The sequence below is a fragment of the Oryzias latipes genome, chromosome 6, assembly GCF_002234675.1.
Source record: "Oryzias latipes chromosome 6, ASM223467v1".
NCBI classification, from domain to species: domain Eukaryota; kingdom Metazoa; phylum Chordata; class Actinopteri; order Beloniformes; family Adrianichthyidae; genus Oryzias; species Oryzias latipes.
The window spans coordinates 4949613-4965862 of record NC_019864.2 but is presented as its reverse complement, the minus strand read 5'-3'; the positions used below and the strand labels follow the sequence as shown (position 1 = coordinate 4965862).

The window sequence follows — 16250 nt, the reverse complement described above, 5'->3', positions numbered from 1 at the left end:
CTTCATCAAAGCCAGAGTCAGGCTGAAAGGAAACCAGTCGACTTTGGTCAGAAGGTTTTAGTTCGCAAAGAATTCAGACTTCAATCCAGTTCATCTTACCTGGTTATGTAACAGAAATGAAGGTAAAGGTGCTTCAGAATCAGAGTTTGAAAGGATTTCAGCTGACAAGGCAAACATGTTGACACAGAGTGATGAAAGTTTCACCCTCCCTCTTTTCAGGGAGGGCATGAGTCACATGCACACACCCCAGCAGCGCACATGCTCAGCTGCTGCCAGACAGCAATCGCCTACAGCTGTCAACATGTCAGTGGCGCTGGGGGGCAACATTTTGGTGACTGGGACCAGCAGAGGGATCGGTCTGGAGCTGGTCAGACAGCTGGCTGAGAAAACGGGGGGAGGCGCTCACATCTACGCCTGCTGCCGGGACCCGGAAGGAGCCGGAGGCCAGGTACCACACTTCATTCACTCCCTACATCCCAGCAGCAGCAGCAGCAGCAGCAGCAGCAGCAGCAGCAGCAGCAGCAGCAGCAGCAGCAGCAGCACACCTGTCCGGCCTCAAACTCCACCTGTTTTACGCTCAGCTTTACTGTTGTCCCACGAATGTTCACATTAACCCTGAAAAAACAGACAAAGGTTAACAGCTGAGTAGGCTCTGTGAGGACCGTCCTGATCTTTTGAGAAGCTGTTGTCTACATTGGGGGGGTGCCGTGCCGTGAGTGAAACTGCAGCTCTGTGCTGCAGATGAAACTGAGAGCAGACTCCAACTGTCCCCTCGCCTCTGAAAATGACTGAAGGTCATCAAGGACAAAACATTCACCCATTCCAGATAAATAGCATGCAAAGATAGTTGTGTTTGTTGGGATTCCTGCATGAACACTAAGGTGTGCAGCTGACTAAGCACCCCCCCCCCTCCACTGTTTCTCCCCAGGCTCTGAGGCAGCTTTCTGCTCTGCACCCAGGAAAGATCAGCATCATCAAACTTGGTAAATGCGTTTCTGCACAGCATAACCTCACACGTCACTCTGCACCTGCATGAGTGAAAAAAGCAGAGCTCAAGAGTTCTTGACCTTTCTGAAGTTTCAGGTGGTACATCTCTGTTTGAGATGAGTCTTTTTGCTTAAAGATGATAGAGCGAAGTGTTCCTGGGGGTTGACATGGAGGGCCGGTCTGATATGTCATTTCAGTGCTCCGTGTTGGCTCTTGACGTTTCTGCTGACTGTCATCAGGCTGAGGCGCTTATGCAGTTCAGGTTCCACCGCCAACAGTTTCACTTCTGTGGGACTTTGAGCCTTAACCTGCAAGCAGCGTTCAAACACGGATAGGTTCAGTTACAACAGCATGATGGGGGAGTTTCGCCTTTGACCTTCAATGCAAAGATCCCAACACGTCAAGACAGCAGAGTGCATTAACATACCTGAGCATATCTAATCTCAGGCAGAAGCAGCCCTGCATTCACCACACTTGTTCAACCACACAGAAATACCACAGTCATGCTTGACAAGCATTTCTTCATGCATCCTGCAACTAGTTTGACCAGAAAGAACAGTTGCACAATCGTCAGTTTGCAGAAAAAGATGAATGTAGGACTTTTAGTAGAAAGCAGCTGGAATCTACAGACCAGAGTCTTCATTGCTTCACAGATGTTACAGTAAAGCAGGTTTACAAAGGCCAAAAAAACATGAAAATCTGAGTGAAAGCAGCAGCTGGAACAGCTTCATGTTACATCCACATGCATCCCATTTGCTAAACAAATAAATCTATAAAAACAGCACTTCATGAATTATTACAGTGAGTCAGACCTGAGCACAGAGAGAAAATCAGTGTGGGTAGATAAGCTCGAAGTTGACCTTTACACATTTCTTTTCATTGTCAGACTGTCAGTGAGCAATCTGAAACTGGAAGGTTCAGCTTCACTTCACTCTGGACAACCTGATTTCCACACTTACTGTTTGGGAAAGCCCCCACTTTTATCAAATCAGCAGTAAGGAAAAAAGTTTTTATTATTAGTTAATTACTTTGAACTTATGACTAAATCATGAGTTTATTAGGTTTTGCAAAATGCCCTAATTAAAGACTAACATTCATAGTTCCCTCAAGAATCGGGTACATGCATCCCCCCCGCACCCACAGGATCAGAGCTGCTGCTCTTGTCATGGTGCCTCTGTCAGTTCTCCTCCCCCTCCCTGCTCTGCTCTGCTCCTGACTCACCAGCTGTGACTATTCATCTCATCAAACCAGCTGTACTTCTTAAGGAGACCCAGATCCAGCATTCATCGCCAGTTCGTTAACCCTGCTGGAATCTCATGCCACGAGAGTCACCTGAGTCTTACACCACCTCGAGCAGCAGCTGTCCTCCTGTTTACACTGAAGCCTCCCTCCCTTCAAGATCTTCAGCCTCACCGCTACTCAAAAACTCCAGCCACGCCACTCATCAAAATCTCCAACCACGCCAACTCCGGTTCGTCACAGAACCGCATCTGGACCTCCGGCCTCACAAAGACCTCCTGGGTCCGTCTCGTGTTCGTGTCATGACAGCTCTGAGCTGAACTCTGAAAACATGCTGGGAGGTCCCCCCCACCCTTCAGGTTGGGAGTTATATCCTGGAGGACATGGATTCTGTGAAACCATCAAGATCGTCCCATTTGGACACTTCTGACCACAGAAACATGTTGAAGGTCTACAGGACCCTGCTGGACCATGGTCAAAGATGGCTTCTGTTGGAATCATGCAGCTTTGGCTTCATCTCCACACAAGGACAGAATTGACCCACAGAGGTTCCTTGGAAGTATTTGATGAGTGAAGCTGAGTCCTCTGAGGGCCTGAAGACAGAGAGGATCCAACAAGCTCATCTGAACCAGGTCCAGACTGTCAGAGTATGATGGACATCGAGAGCCTTCAGCTGCTCGTCTCTGATAGAACAGTCTTGATGGTGCAACAGTCACGGTAAGACAGTTCATGTAATCGATGGAACATCTCGATAACCTCGATGGCAAAAGGAGAAACAGACTGAATGTTTCCTCACCAAACGTCTAACTGCACCAAATCCAACGACAAGATCTCACTGGAGCTGGATATCAGTGGGATATATGAAAATCAGTGGGACTTTAGACTTTATCCATGTGAGTCCAGAGTCTCCAAACATGGTTTCTGGAGACAAAAGCATGAACGGTACATACCTGCCCTCCCTCCACTTACACCACAACAGCACTCCCTGAAGAAGAGCGGAGGCCTGCTCCATTGGTCAAACACTGCAGCTCCGACGGACGTCCTGATACTGGAAACATGACTGAGACAAACCAGCAATCCTCAAGGTGCTTCACAGCACCTGCGCTATTAGCTCTTCTCTTTTTCTTTTCCACAACTTTACAAAGAATTAAAACTGTTGTTAACTATTTCCATGAGGACTATTGCAGTACTAAGCGTAGAACCAGGGAACTTGAGGTGGGGAATTTCAAGAAAGTACTGCACAGTTGACCTCTAGTAACCTTCAGCATAAATGCTTGTATGGATTTATGGAAAACTGGTGTGAGCACCATCATGTTTTCCTCTGGTTGTGTCGGAATTCTTTCACTACTCAGTCAGGGTGGTGTCCAAATCTACAATTTCAAAATCCCTGGAATTTCCTAGAGGTCTCTGCAAAAGTCGGTGTGCATGGACGCTCACTAAATTGGTGAATATAGACCACAAGGCATTGCGTTTAACCAGTTTCTCATTTGTAGAATGTATTTCTATTTTTATAAATCCTCCATGTTATCATCATCATCTGGACACAGAGGGTCTTTTTACCAGGTTTTGACCTCGGCAAATGGGTGACATCATAGTAACTGTTTACATAAACAGTAGTGAACATGTGTCTGAAGTCCCTGGGGTTGAGGGGTAGTGAATGTTGTACTAATGCCGTCTGCTGCTCCTCCTGCAGACGTGGCAGATGAGCGCAGCATCTCAGCTGCTGTTGAGGCTGTGAAGGAGCAGATTGGGGCCTCGGGGCTGAACCTCCTCATCAACAATGCTGCCATCAACAAGCCAGCCTCACCTGCATCCCTGCTGACCAGCGGGAAAAAGGACATGATGGAGGTGTTCGAGACCAACGTGGTTGGACCCTTTCTCCTCACAAAGGTTGGCTCGCCTCAGCTCTGTCTCTGGCTCCACTGTGATGTCAGCAGGTGTGCCAGGGAAAAGTAGATTCAGTTTTATTGCAACAAAAAAGTCATGCAGTCCAATGAAGAGTCAGAAGGATAAATATGACACAGACAAGACTTTCCTAAAGCCTCCAGTGTAACCCGTGCAGCCTGACAGTAACTCCGGTGATGATGTCACGAGCAGAGATGACAGGTAAGACAGGTTAGCTATCAGTGGGTGAAAGGGGCAAAAAAGGAACGACAATCTGTGTGACCCAGTGAGCTTCACTCACAACACAGTAACGGCAGACTATCATGAGCAATTATAAGTACAGCTTTGGTTTCTAGAAATGTGAGATACGGAGATACTTCTCAAAAGTAAGATGTTCGAAATCACACCCTGTTGTCAGGTTATGGGCCACACCCCCTTTCTGCACTTCTATTGCATTCAGTTGTTGCCCAACCAGGAGGGAGATCTCCAGCCATGTTGTGGCCATCATGTCTCACTGATGATGTTTCCACTCTCACAGGGCCGTGAAAGCCGCTCAGCTGAGTGTCCACTAGCCAATAAGCATCAGAAGACGTGCAGATTCTCAAATCTGTGACTTAAATCCAAACTTTCCAGGAGAATCTGGACATGAATGCCGAGCCAAGAAGCTCTGTTGCTCCAAACGTTCAATTTAACCATTCGGGTCACGATGTCATAAAGTCTCACTCCGACAATCTTTCCTGTATTTTCAAAGTCTTCCCAGTGGTCTTTTAATTATGATGATGGCATTTTCAGCCATAAAAAAACTTGTGTTGTTTTCTAGGACATAGTTTCTGCAGAGCAGCAGTAGGCATCAATGGTTCGCCCTTTCCGCTCCCCGCTGATGAAAGCTCTCTGTCTACACTCTGTCCAGTTAGCTTACAGCCCAAAGCTAACATTAGTGGTGCAGAAAAATGGTGAGCATTTTAGGAGCGATTCAGCTCTGCAGTTCTGAACCAGATTCCAGCTCAGACGAGGAAAAACAAGACGTCCGTGGATCCGGAGCGAGAATCTTGTGGTTTATCGACTGTAGCACCTACGTCACAGCTGCAAGCTTTTCCCAACAGCACATTTTCATCTGTTCCTGATTCACAACGATTTAAACAAAGAAAATTACTTAGAGATGCAGTTTTAATGGGTGGATGGATGGATGAATGGATTAACAGATGGATGGATGTGTGGATGGACGGATGGATGGATTAAAGGCCTTGGTTGAGGTTGAATCATTTGTGAATTGGTGGTTAAATCTGTGTGTCAGATGTTCACCTTGAATCATGAAGGATCCACAGTTTCTAAATGACCCCAAAGGGTTCCCATACTTTACTTGAAACTGCCTTTTGGTGTCTTGGATGGAGGTTCTTACATTTCATCATTTCTCTGTGTCTGCAGGCTCCGTTTTCACTTGAATGAACTGTTTCCCTGAGTTAATTTCCTTTGCTGTTTAGGAGTCTTCTTTTTTCTGTGCTGGAGTCGATCATTAAAAGGACAAAAGGTCTCACACATCAAACACATACTGTCTCTCCTGTGTTTTCAGATGTTTCTTCCACTCCTGCAGAGGGCAGCAAAGAGCTGTTCGGGCGATAAGGATGGAGGTAAGTCACTCAGACTGTTTGATCCTCAGGAGAAGTTATAACAGTAATAGGAGCTGTAAAGAACAAACACTGGAAAGGAAAGGAAAACACTCACAAAAAGAAATGTAAAAGTACAACAATAGAAACCAACAGTATTAACACTAACAGGACTACATACATAAAGTACACACATTTACTCACACACATACTTACATTCAATACGTATGTAAAACATAAATAACTATGCAATATCATGTTTATGGTCACGTATGACTTGTTTGGTCTACTCATAGAGTCTACTCCTGGGCTTCCCTGCAGTCTTCATTCTCCTGAAATCCACTCAGTTCCCTTGTCTTTCCCACATTTTGGAGCAGACGTCTTGCAGTGGAGTCATAACAACTGGACCTAAAGTATTCTTCTTTGTAATGTTTTGTGGCTTTATCAGTCACTAGGATGACCCAATATCACTTAGATGATTGAGAACCTCCACTGATACATTTTGGAGCAGGTGGTTGGCCAAGGACCACTCCACAAGGTTTGTAGTCAGTGTCCTGTGTTCTGACAATCTGAAACAGCCCTGACTGGCGGTCAGAATGCTTCTTCTGTGGTTCGTTTCATAGTCGTCCTGGAGGTCTGACCCTGACCCTGACCCTATCCTTAAACCTGACCCTGACTCTAACCCAGAGGACCAGTAAGGCCAGAGACCAAAAGTAATGGTCTCTGCACTGGAGAACAGGATAGTGGTGCTGTGAGCTGTGACAAACGTAACAAAGAACGGCATGATGTCAACTGTGGGACAACAAATTGCAATTCCCTTTGCTGCAATGGCCTCAGCTCTGCAGCACAAAAGACAAAATGAATAAACTGAAGGTTTCATTGTTCCAAGAGAACTGGGAGCGAATAACCCTAAACTGCCATGAATAGTCAATAAACATGCATAGTCACTGTTTGGTGACTTAGGAGAGCCATCAGACAAAAGGAATAAACGCCGCCCCCTACCAAGCCTGCATATGTGTTTGCTGTGCCTGGGCCTGACAGGACAAAGGGGTTAAGAACAGATCCAGGAACAGCGAGCTATCAAGCCGCTGAGCAACAGTCGGTACAAAACAGCCCAAGTGCAGCAGGTCCTTGGTGTCACAGTCAAAGCTTGGAGGCTTATTTACGTGTTGGTGGGTGCTGAGATATTGAACTGTCAGGGCTTGTTAGTAAGATGGGATTTAGACCTTTGCTGGGTTATAAACCCTGAGGTGTTGGATGAATGGCCATCAAGATGCAGAATATGTTAAGAAATACGTTCAGCTCGTCTGTTCTTCCTGAAATGAGCCGTTGTCTGAGAGAGGGTATACAGACTCCCATGAACAAACAGAGTGAATGTCCCTGGTTGGATAACAAGGTATCATCCCAACAGGCCCAAAGTTCCAGGTCCGACACACCGATCTGTTCCTTCACAGGAAAGTGAAAAACGGCAGTCCTACCACTTCTGCTGTTAAGCCCCGCCTCTGTCCCCATCTGCTTGCAGCATCTCAAAGCTGGGGATTGAGGCACCATGCGCCAGAAAGTCTGTGAGCAGCCATGTCTTCCTAAAGCACATCACACTCCTTCTGGGCCTTTGACTTTATTTTTCAGAGGCCAGACACTCCCCATGATGTCCGACGGGGCTGCTGGTCCAAATACCCTCTTCCACTCTTTCCCCTTCCCCCAGCCCTGCATTTCATCCTCTGGGATTTCAGGCTTTACTCCAGGCTGTACTGAGAGAGGGTTACAGGGCTTACATGGACACCTCACAGTGAAATCCCAGCTGGGATTTTTCTTTGTGGAATTTGCATCTTCTCTCTGTGCATGCGTGGGTTTCCCTCACCCCACAGTTCAAAAACATGCTTCATAGAGGAACTGATTTCTCTGAATTGCCCCTAGATGTGACTGTGTATGGTTGTGTGGCCCTGCAAGAGACTGGCAACCTGTCCAGGGTGTATATCACCTCTGCCCAAGATAATGAATAGATGGGACTGAGGGTCTGGACAGTGTAAGAAGCTGTGGTGGACAAAAAGATCTAATAGAAGACAGAAATGCACATAAAGCCTGGTGACGGTTTCTTAGTCAATGTGTACTATAAAAGAACAAAAATAAAAAAGACCAACACAAGAATAAGCAAAGAAAAATTTGAGATATTGGGACAACCTGCCATTCTTCCAGAAGGTTAATACACAAAAAGGTAAAGTCTTCTTTGTTTGTATTTTTTCAGAAAAAAATCACCTTTATTGGAGTAGATTCATTTATTTAGCTCATTTATGAATCATCAGTTTACAATCAAAGTCATCTCAAGGCGCCTCTCAAAAGGAAAACTTTATCAACCCAGCCTATAGATCCATGATAGATGTAGATCAACTCAACAGATCTGGAGGCTCACAGTTTGAATCCCTGTCTTACACGCGCTCTTCATTTCTGCTGGACTCCTGTTGGACATCCAACTTTCTTCCATAGTTCATAAACAAACATGACAAGCTGGTGAAGGTAGTTTGAATCTAGAAGTCCATGTTTTTCATGATGGCGATGGACACTTGTTCAGGTGAATTGTAGTCTCCACCCACACCCTTGACTTGTGTTTGCTTGTTGGGTGGATGTTGGTGGAGAATTGTTGGATAGCAATAAAAGACTGATCCTTTTCAATGATTCCCACACAACCGCCACTAAAATGGTTCAAAACATTAGACTCATCCATATCAAGCTTTTTATGGAACAATAAACCTGCAAGAATTAGTCTAAAAACTTTAAAATCTGCAAAAAGCTGTGGAGGATTAGAATTACCTAATTTCCACAAATACTTTCTTGCAAATAGATTACAATACATCTTAAAATGGTTAAAAAATAATCCAGAAACCAACTCATGGTTAGACTTGGAACAGGCGTTATGTGGAAAGATCAACCTGTCAGATCTTCCATTTATTAGCCAAACAGTTAAAAAACAGGATTGTTTCAAAACTATTAATATAAACGCCACTTTAACAGCCTGGTGGGAATTTCTCAAAATATCAAAATCATCAATTCAACCGTGCAAAATGACACCCATCTGGAACAACCCAGACATCCTCATAAACAAAAAAATTATCCACTTCCCAGCTTGGCAAGCAGGGGGCATAAAACAACTAGAGCACGTAATTATTGATAGAAGATTCATAACTCCCCAGGAACTTCAAGACAAACATGGAATAAATAACTTCTTGGAATATCAGCAACTTAAATCAAGTATTACTAAAAAATTTAAATATAGAGACAACGATTTAAAGCTACCAGATGTAGTTACCACTCTGATCAATTTCTCAATGAATAAAACTCTCTCCAAAATATACAAACTTTTATGTAATTTAGATAATAACATTTCACTTCCGACAACAAAATGGGATGCGGATTTGAGCATCAGCACAGATGAAAGCTTTTGGTCAGAACTTTGTCTAAACACCTTTAAACTGACAAAAAGTCCAAATCTGCAGCTAATCCATTTTAAAACCCTTCACAGAATTTACTACACTGGACAGAGGATGTTCAAGATGGGTCTCAGCAACTCAGACATTTGTCAGCACTGTGACAGTAATCTACCCGACAATTACATGCATGCACTGTGGTTCTGCACTCCTGTCCAGGCTCTCTGGCAGCAGGTATGTGCGGATTTATCAGTCTGGCTTAAGGTTTCAATCACAGCTTCACCGTCACTTTGTGTGCTTGGTGACATGAGTGCCATCGATGTAGAAGGAGGATTAGGCTCTATCATTTTCATAACTCTTTGCATTGCTAAAAAAACTATTTTAACAAATTGGAAAAGCAAGAAAAATATAAATATAAGTCAACACAGAAATCTGCTGCTTGATCAGATCAGCTTGGAAAAAATGTCAGCCCAAGGTTCAAGTAACTTTGAAAGAATTCGGTCTCTCTGGTCTCCCATAGCTAACTCCATGACTTAGGGGATGGGGGGGCCTGGTCGTCGCTGCTCCTTGCCCTTCTGCCGTGGGCTGGGGTGGGGGCCGGGGCCTCCGGTGCCTGGCGGGGGGTGGTGGGGGCTCCGTTGGTCGGGGGGTCGGGTCCGGCGCCGGGGTGGGGCGGGCTGGGGCGCTGCGTGGTCCTCTGGGCTTGGGTGTGGGGGTGCGTGGGGGGGGGGGGGGGGGTGTTCTGGCTTGGCTTGGGGGGGTGGTCCCTTTGCCTGTGCTGGGGGGGGTTGGCGGGGGGCGCTGCTCGGGGGGGGGGCCCAGCGGCACTGGATGGGCTTCCCATCTACGCCTGGGGCTGGGATCAGCCCTTCCCTGGCTCTGGGGCGGGACGGGACAACCCTCTTGGGGCCCCCGGGCGCTCTGGGTGTCGTCCGCTTCGGCTGCGGGGTCTGGGGTGGGGTGGGGTGGGGGGTCTTGTCGGCCCTGTCCTGTGGGGGGGCATCCTGGGGGAGGGGGGGGGGCCACTATTGGTACGGGGCAGGGGGGGTTGACAGGTCGGGGTCTCCGCTGAGGCCATCGGCGGTTTCCCCGGCCGGTTGGCTGCCTCGGTCCCGTCGAGGCCTGACCAGAGCTCTTCTAGGGCCGGCGTTTGGGGGTGGGGGCCTGGGCTTGCTCCGGGGGGGGCCGGCGCTTTCTGGCTCCTCTCCCTCTGTGTGGGGTGGGTGGTGCTGGGCCTGGGGTGTCGGCGCCTCCGGGGGTGGGGCCCCTGGGCTGGGTGGGCCTGGCCCCCTTGCTGGGGGGGGGGGCGGGGGACAGCTGTTTGACCACCGGGGGACAGTCTACCAGCTGTCCCCAACTTACCCCCTTCCTCATATAACCTCATAATAGGGTGAGGGGGTGGGGGGATTAGCCTGCGATGAGCCTTGGGGGGGGGGGGTTTACTAGGCAGTGGCCCCCCCTCCTATGGTTGCCGTATGGAGTGGTCCCCCCCTCTTTCGGTTTTATTTGCACCTTAGACATGTAGGGCCCTTGGTAGGGGGGGTGCTTGGACATCACTGCCAGCAAGCAGCAGATGTCCTCCTAGCACCCTACCCGCCAATTTTAACCGCACCTTAGACATTTAGGGCCCCTTGGTGGGGAGGGTGAGGGGACATCACTGTGAGTAATCAGGAGATGTCCCCTTAGTGCCCTACCCGCCAATTTTAACTGCACCCCCCTTAGTACACACACCCCTCCCCCCTCAATATATACATCCCAACATAAACACACACACATGCACACACACACCCTCTTAAACACACATATACGCACACACATTTTGCAAGGAAGGTGGGACCTAGGACCATCTGTCCCCTGCCTCTTCCCTGGTGGGGGGTACGGGCCCCTTTGCGGCGGCGGCCGTGTCCCCGGGGTGCCGGCTTCCTGGGCCCGGCGGTGCTCTCTCCGCGCGGTGGGGGGGTTCACATTACATCTGAGCCGGGGGTGTTGGTGTCCCTGGGGGGTGGGTTCTGGTCCTTGCTCCTGAGCGCTGGGCCCCGCCTAACTTCCAACTGTGGCCGAGCCTGGTCGGGCCATATTTACAACACCCCTTGTGGGCCCTCTTTTTTCCCCGGGGTTCCCCCCTCCTGGGCGGGGGCGGCGGGCCCCTGCCTTGCTCCTCCCTGGACCAACCGTGGGCCGGGCGGATGGCTGCCTGGAGTGCGGGGCGGGTCTCCCTTGGGGGGTCCTGGCTCGTACCTGGGGTTGGGGCGGGGGGATGCCCGGAACTCCTGGGTGGTGGTGGGGTGCTCGTCTGGGGCTGTGGGCGTCCCTCTCCGGTGGGGCCCTGCGTTGGGCTCTCCCGGCGCGGCGGGGGGGCTGTTCTCCTGGTTGGGCTGGGGCGGCCCTCTCTTTCCCTCTGTGCCTCCCTGCTCTCTGGCTCTGGGGGGCCTTGCGGCGGTCCTGCTGGCCCAGGCCTGGGTGGCGGGCTTGGTCGCCCGGGCGGCGGTTGTTCCCTGCCGGTTTCCGTGTGGCGTGGGGGGGATTCCGGCTGCCGCTGCTGCTGCGGTGGGGGTCTTGGGGTGGGGATGGCTGGGCGCTCTCCTTCCTTCTTTACACATTCCACCATCCATATTAGAAGAACATGAGCACTCACCTGAGCACGGGTGTTGGCTCACCTTTGCACTGGCGGTTTGCGTGACTGAATGACTGAAATGTTTCACACTAGTTGGTTTTAAGGCATAAGTATGCGTGTGAGCACTATCTGTTTTGTGTACATGTCGACAGATGGACATTTTTGCAACTAGCAGGTGTGTTTGACACTTGGGTGTGTGTGTGGACAGGCTCCGCCCTTTTTGTACTGCATTTGAGCCTTACCATGGTGATTAACAACCAGTAAACTTGTTGCTCTATGCTGCTTCATGGTCTTATCCCCCTTCCCCTCCTACTATCACCCTCCTTCCCCCCCTCTTTCTAACGTCCCTCTCTCTTCTTCCCCTCTTTCCTTTTCCGTCCGGTCCAACACCAAAGATCTTCAAACATGTTTGAAATTAATAAAGTTTGGCCTCAATTACAAAAGGGGTTTATTCAGACATACCTTTGGTTTGTCTGAAGATTAATAACCCCTCTTGTTAAAGTAAAATATGTCCAACACAAGAGGCCCTCAGCTCTCATCTGTTTGCCCAGCTGTTGGACAGGACAAGGTAAAAAAAAAAAAAAAAAAATAAAAAAATAAAAAAAAAAAAAAAATAAAAGACTGATCCGTGAAGGTTCTGGAGTGTCTTGTCTGTACTTTGTAATCATAGAATGGATGGCGACTCCTGTTTTTGTGTCCTTTAGTCATTTGTAGTGGAAGTCCTTGATGAAGGGATTTCTAGGAGAACTCAAGAGAAAGCACCACTCAAGAGTGACACAGAACAAAAACAAGCTTAGTGAGAAACCTGCAATATTGTCAAATACTCCACATCCACTGCCAAAGCACAGAAACGTAGGTGTAACTGTGCAAAATGAACCCCGTGTTCATCTCTGTTCATGCAGACGTTCACACATCATAATCGAGCCCACAGACCCAGAAGTTTCAGGCTGAAGCAGTTGAGCTATCCTGAGTGATCCTCATGAAAGTCATTGTTGTAATGTCAGTCTGTCTGTGTGTCTGTGTGTTAGGTATGTCCTGCAGGAGGTCAGCAGTCATCAACGTGTCCACCCTCCTGTCATCCATAGAGAAATGTCCGGAAACATTCGCAATGGCACCAATGTATCCCTATAGGATCAGTAAGGTAGAAAAACCCTACAATTATCTGTTTTACACTCAAACTCAAAGTTGTCTTGTGTTAGTAATTTGTGCTATCCTAGGCACTTTACCATTGGGAGTTGGGTCATATAGACCCACTAGACAGTGCTCTGAACCTTTTTTCTTCAATGATTTGTGATCTTCACTGGTGTCCATGGATTACATGAAATCTTTCCACCTTTATCCATCTTTGTCATGGTAGGGAGAACACGTCAATGTACGGGTGGGGGGGTCATAGGATAGCACAAGGGTTAAAAACTGTCACTAACTAATTTTTTTTTTTTTTACTGACTCTTCAAATAAACCGCTCATTCTGTGGAAATGTTTCCAAATAACTTGTGAAAAAGTTCCTGATCCCAAACTGAAGGAATATAAAGCACAAAGTCAAGAACATACTTGTCCATCTGACAAAGCCTTCTGACTTCCTGACCCATCGAATGGACCAAAAAAAAGGCTCCAAACACAGGTTTTCATTCTTCATTCTACTGTCAAAGTTACCAGCAGCATTTTTTTCTCAGTAAAAATATATTCCTAAAATATTGCATGGAAAAAAAGTCTATTTTCTAGTGGACAAGAACTTGCTGCAATGACCCAAATCTTCTGCATGCAGAAAAAGCATGTGGAGTTTAGGTGGAGATTTGACAACATGGGACTCTGCCTCGGTCTGCATGCTGACTTTCACTTTATGAAGTCTGGATTTAGATTTGCCTAAAAACCGTTGATCCACTGCAGAGTCAGAAGAGAACACATGAAAGCAGCAGTTTGTGAACAGAGCTGCAGTAGAACCACTGCTGCTTGAGCTTAGGGATCTGTGAGGACTAACTGGCTTGATGCTTGATTACTGCAGCTTCTGTTCCACATTCCAGTGCTTGTCTGTGGTCTGTCATAAATGCAGAAACTCACACCCACATCAGACTTTCATAACACACAGACCTGCAAACAGACAGGAGACACTGGGGGTTTTCAGCAGAATCCTGGCTAGGTTTTTGGCAAATTCAACTTTATCTGATTTTTGTTCATATTTACACAAGAAAAGAGTTTATGAACAAACCTAAACTCCACAACTGTCTGGCAGAAAATGAACTGCATCCACTGCTGCATTGTTAGAAATTGTGGGGATTTGCAAAGTCACACTCAGAAACCCTGGTTTTGATCTTAAAAACACGAACAATCCTCCCATATGTATTTTTAGTACAGAAAATCCTGATCATGCATGTCTCTGATAGGAGCTCATTAACCCTTTCAGTGTTTTGGAGTTTTGTTCGTCACATTTTGCAGTCATGCAGGCGCTGTGACCATTGGATTCTGAATTGGGTTTTCTGTGCGTCGCCAGGCAGCGTTGAACATGCTGACCTGCTGCCAGGCTGAGAACTTCAGAGCAGACGACATCCTGGTGGCGGCCGTGCACCCCGGCTGGGTCCGCACCCACATGGGAGGAGAAGAGGTGAGGAGGATGTGGGTGCTGCATGGTGGTGCAGTGGTTGGCACTCTCTCCTCATAGTGAGAAGTTTCCGGTTCAAATCCCACCTGGGCTGCTTCTGTGTGGAGCTTGCAGGTTCTCCTCATGCATGCATGTGTGGGCTTCCACTTTGGTTTCCTCCCACAGTCCAAAAACATGCTTCATTGGTTACTTGATGATTCTAAAATCCTCTCTAGATGTGTTTATGGCTCTGACACAGACTGATGACCTGTTCAGGGTGTTTCCCACCTTCAACCCACACCTGTTGGGTTGACTTCAGTTAGATGAGTTCTTCAGGGAAGCATTTAGTGCTTCTGCTGGATGGTTCTTCTTCCCCTGGACATTTGTGTGAAAACCACTCAAACAAAAGAAAAATTGGACCTTGGGAGGAGGATTTCAGGCAGGCAGCTCAGCAGTGCGTTTACCTGTTTACTCCTCCCTGTGGGTGGCTCAGCCCAATTAACTCACCTGTTCAGTGTCCTGCGTTAAGAACCAGGTATGTGGTCTACGCCCTCTGTTGTCCATTTCCGCGAGCGCTGCGTTCGTCACCCCTCCCTCCTCCAACCTGTGAGCTCCATTAGGGGTAGTTTGATCCCCAAAGCTTTTATGGGAGATCTTGTTTTATGCCAAACTAAAAGAAATATGGAAAATACATCTTCTTTACTGCATGAGCTCCCTTCCTGAAATTCTCCCAAGGTTGTTCATTTTTAGTTGTTGTATTAGAAGGATTGATGTTGTTGCATGCCCCCCCTTCCCCCCAGGCCCCTCTGACCACTGAGGACAGCGTGCTCGGCATTATCCGTGTGTTATCAACTCTCAGCAGCAAACACAGCGGAAGGCTCCTGGACTGGGAGGGTAACAGCATCCCCTGGTAGCTGTCTCCATGGAAACCACACCAACAGTGTCGCGCAAATAAAGTGATGCTTTTGCTGGTGAATGTGTTTCTCTGAAATAAAATAAGTTATCCAAAATTCCTGGAAACCCTTGATGAGACTGGACCACGGACATTTGCAGACCTCCTCCATGTTTCATTATAGGAGAGTTACGATGCATGAACGATGTGCACACTTCCACTTCTGCACAGAATTCACCACATTGAAGCAGTGATTGCTGTGAGAACATCACACCACGTTCACATCGTCCTTCAGAAATGCACAACTTTTACAGAAACTCCTGAGTAATTACTGTAACTTTGCATGCTTTTTTTTGACAAACTGCGTGTCAGAGTTTGACTCCACATGTGTGACCATCATAGACTCCATGCCTGAGGAATATTTGACATTAACTGGTTGATCTTTTCTGAGCTGCTTTAGATGTAAATTATTGTAGCTGGACTCACACCTGGGGTGCTGTACACTGCACCACAGCCCAGATGTTAGGCTCAACCTTCAGAAAGACGAGTTTAAAACATCACATGAGAGAAACGTCCCCCTGTTGCAGATCATCAAGAGCAGAGGAGCTTAAGGTGGATGTGTTTGGACATTTAACCCTTGTGCTATCCAAGGCACGTTAACGTTGGGAGTAGGGTCATCTGGACCCCATAAGACAGCACAAGGGTTACGTTAGCTTCGGTGTCCTGATCCTTTGGTTTTCAATCATCATGTCAGACATGCTGGAATCTGCTCAGTTTCCCCATGCAGTGTTCGAGTTCCAGGACTCCAGAGGAAGAGTCATGTTCCAAACACGACTGTGATCATGAGGATCTATCAGCGTAAATCACAACAAGAGCCAAAACCACAACTCCACAAATGAAACTCTTGGAGTTTTAATAACTTAATCTCCAGATTTTTTATCTGGATAAGTTTGGTTCAAGATGATGAGAACCAAAAGGCAGATTATGTGATGTAAAAGACACTTTTCTGATTTTTCAGCGGGAGTGTGGGTTA

General features: G+C 47.5%; 1 protein-coding gene across 1 annotated transcript; it reads left to right on the top strand.

The window, feature by feature from the left end:
• The first annotated feature begins 236 nt into the window (after positions 1 to 236).
• On the top strand, positions 237 to 15335 carry LOC101167433 (C-factor). The gene is made up of 7 exons (XM_023955523.1): positions 237 to 448; positions 929 to 983; positions 3920 to 4116; positions 5681 to 5738; positions 12779 to 12891; positions 14239 to 14349; positions 15126 to 15335. The coding sequence occupies exons 1-7, from the start codon at positions 302 to 304 to the stop codon at positions 15237 to 15239; spliced, it is 795 nt and encodes a 264-aa protein (XP_023811291.1). The 5' UTR covers positions 237 to 301; the 3' UTR covers positions 15240 to 15335.
• Positions 15336 to 16250: the final 915 nt, after the last annotated feature.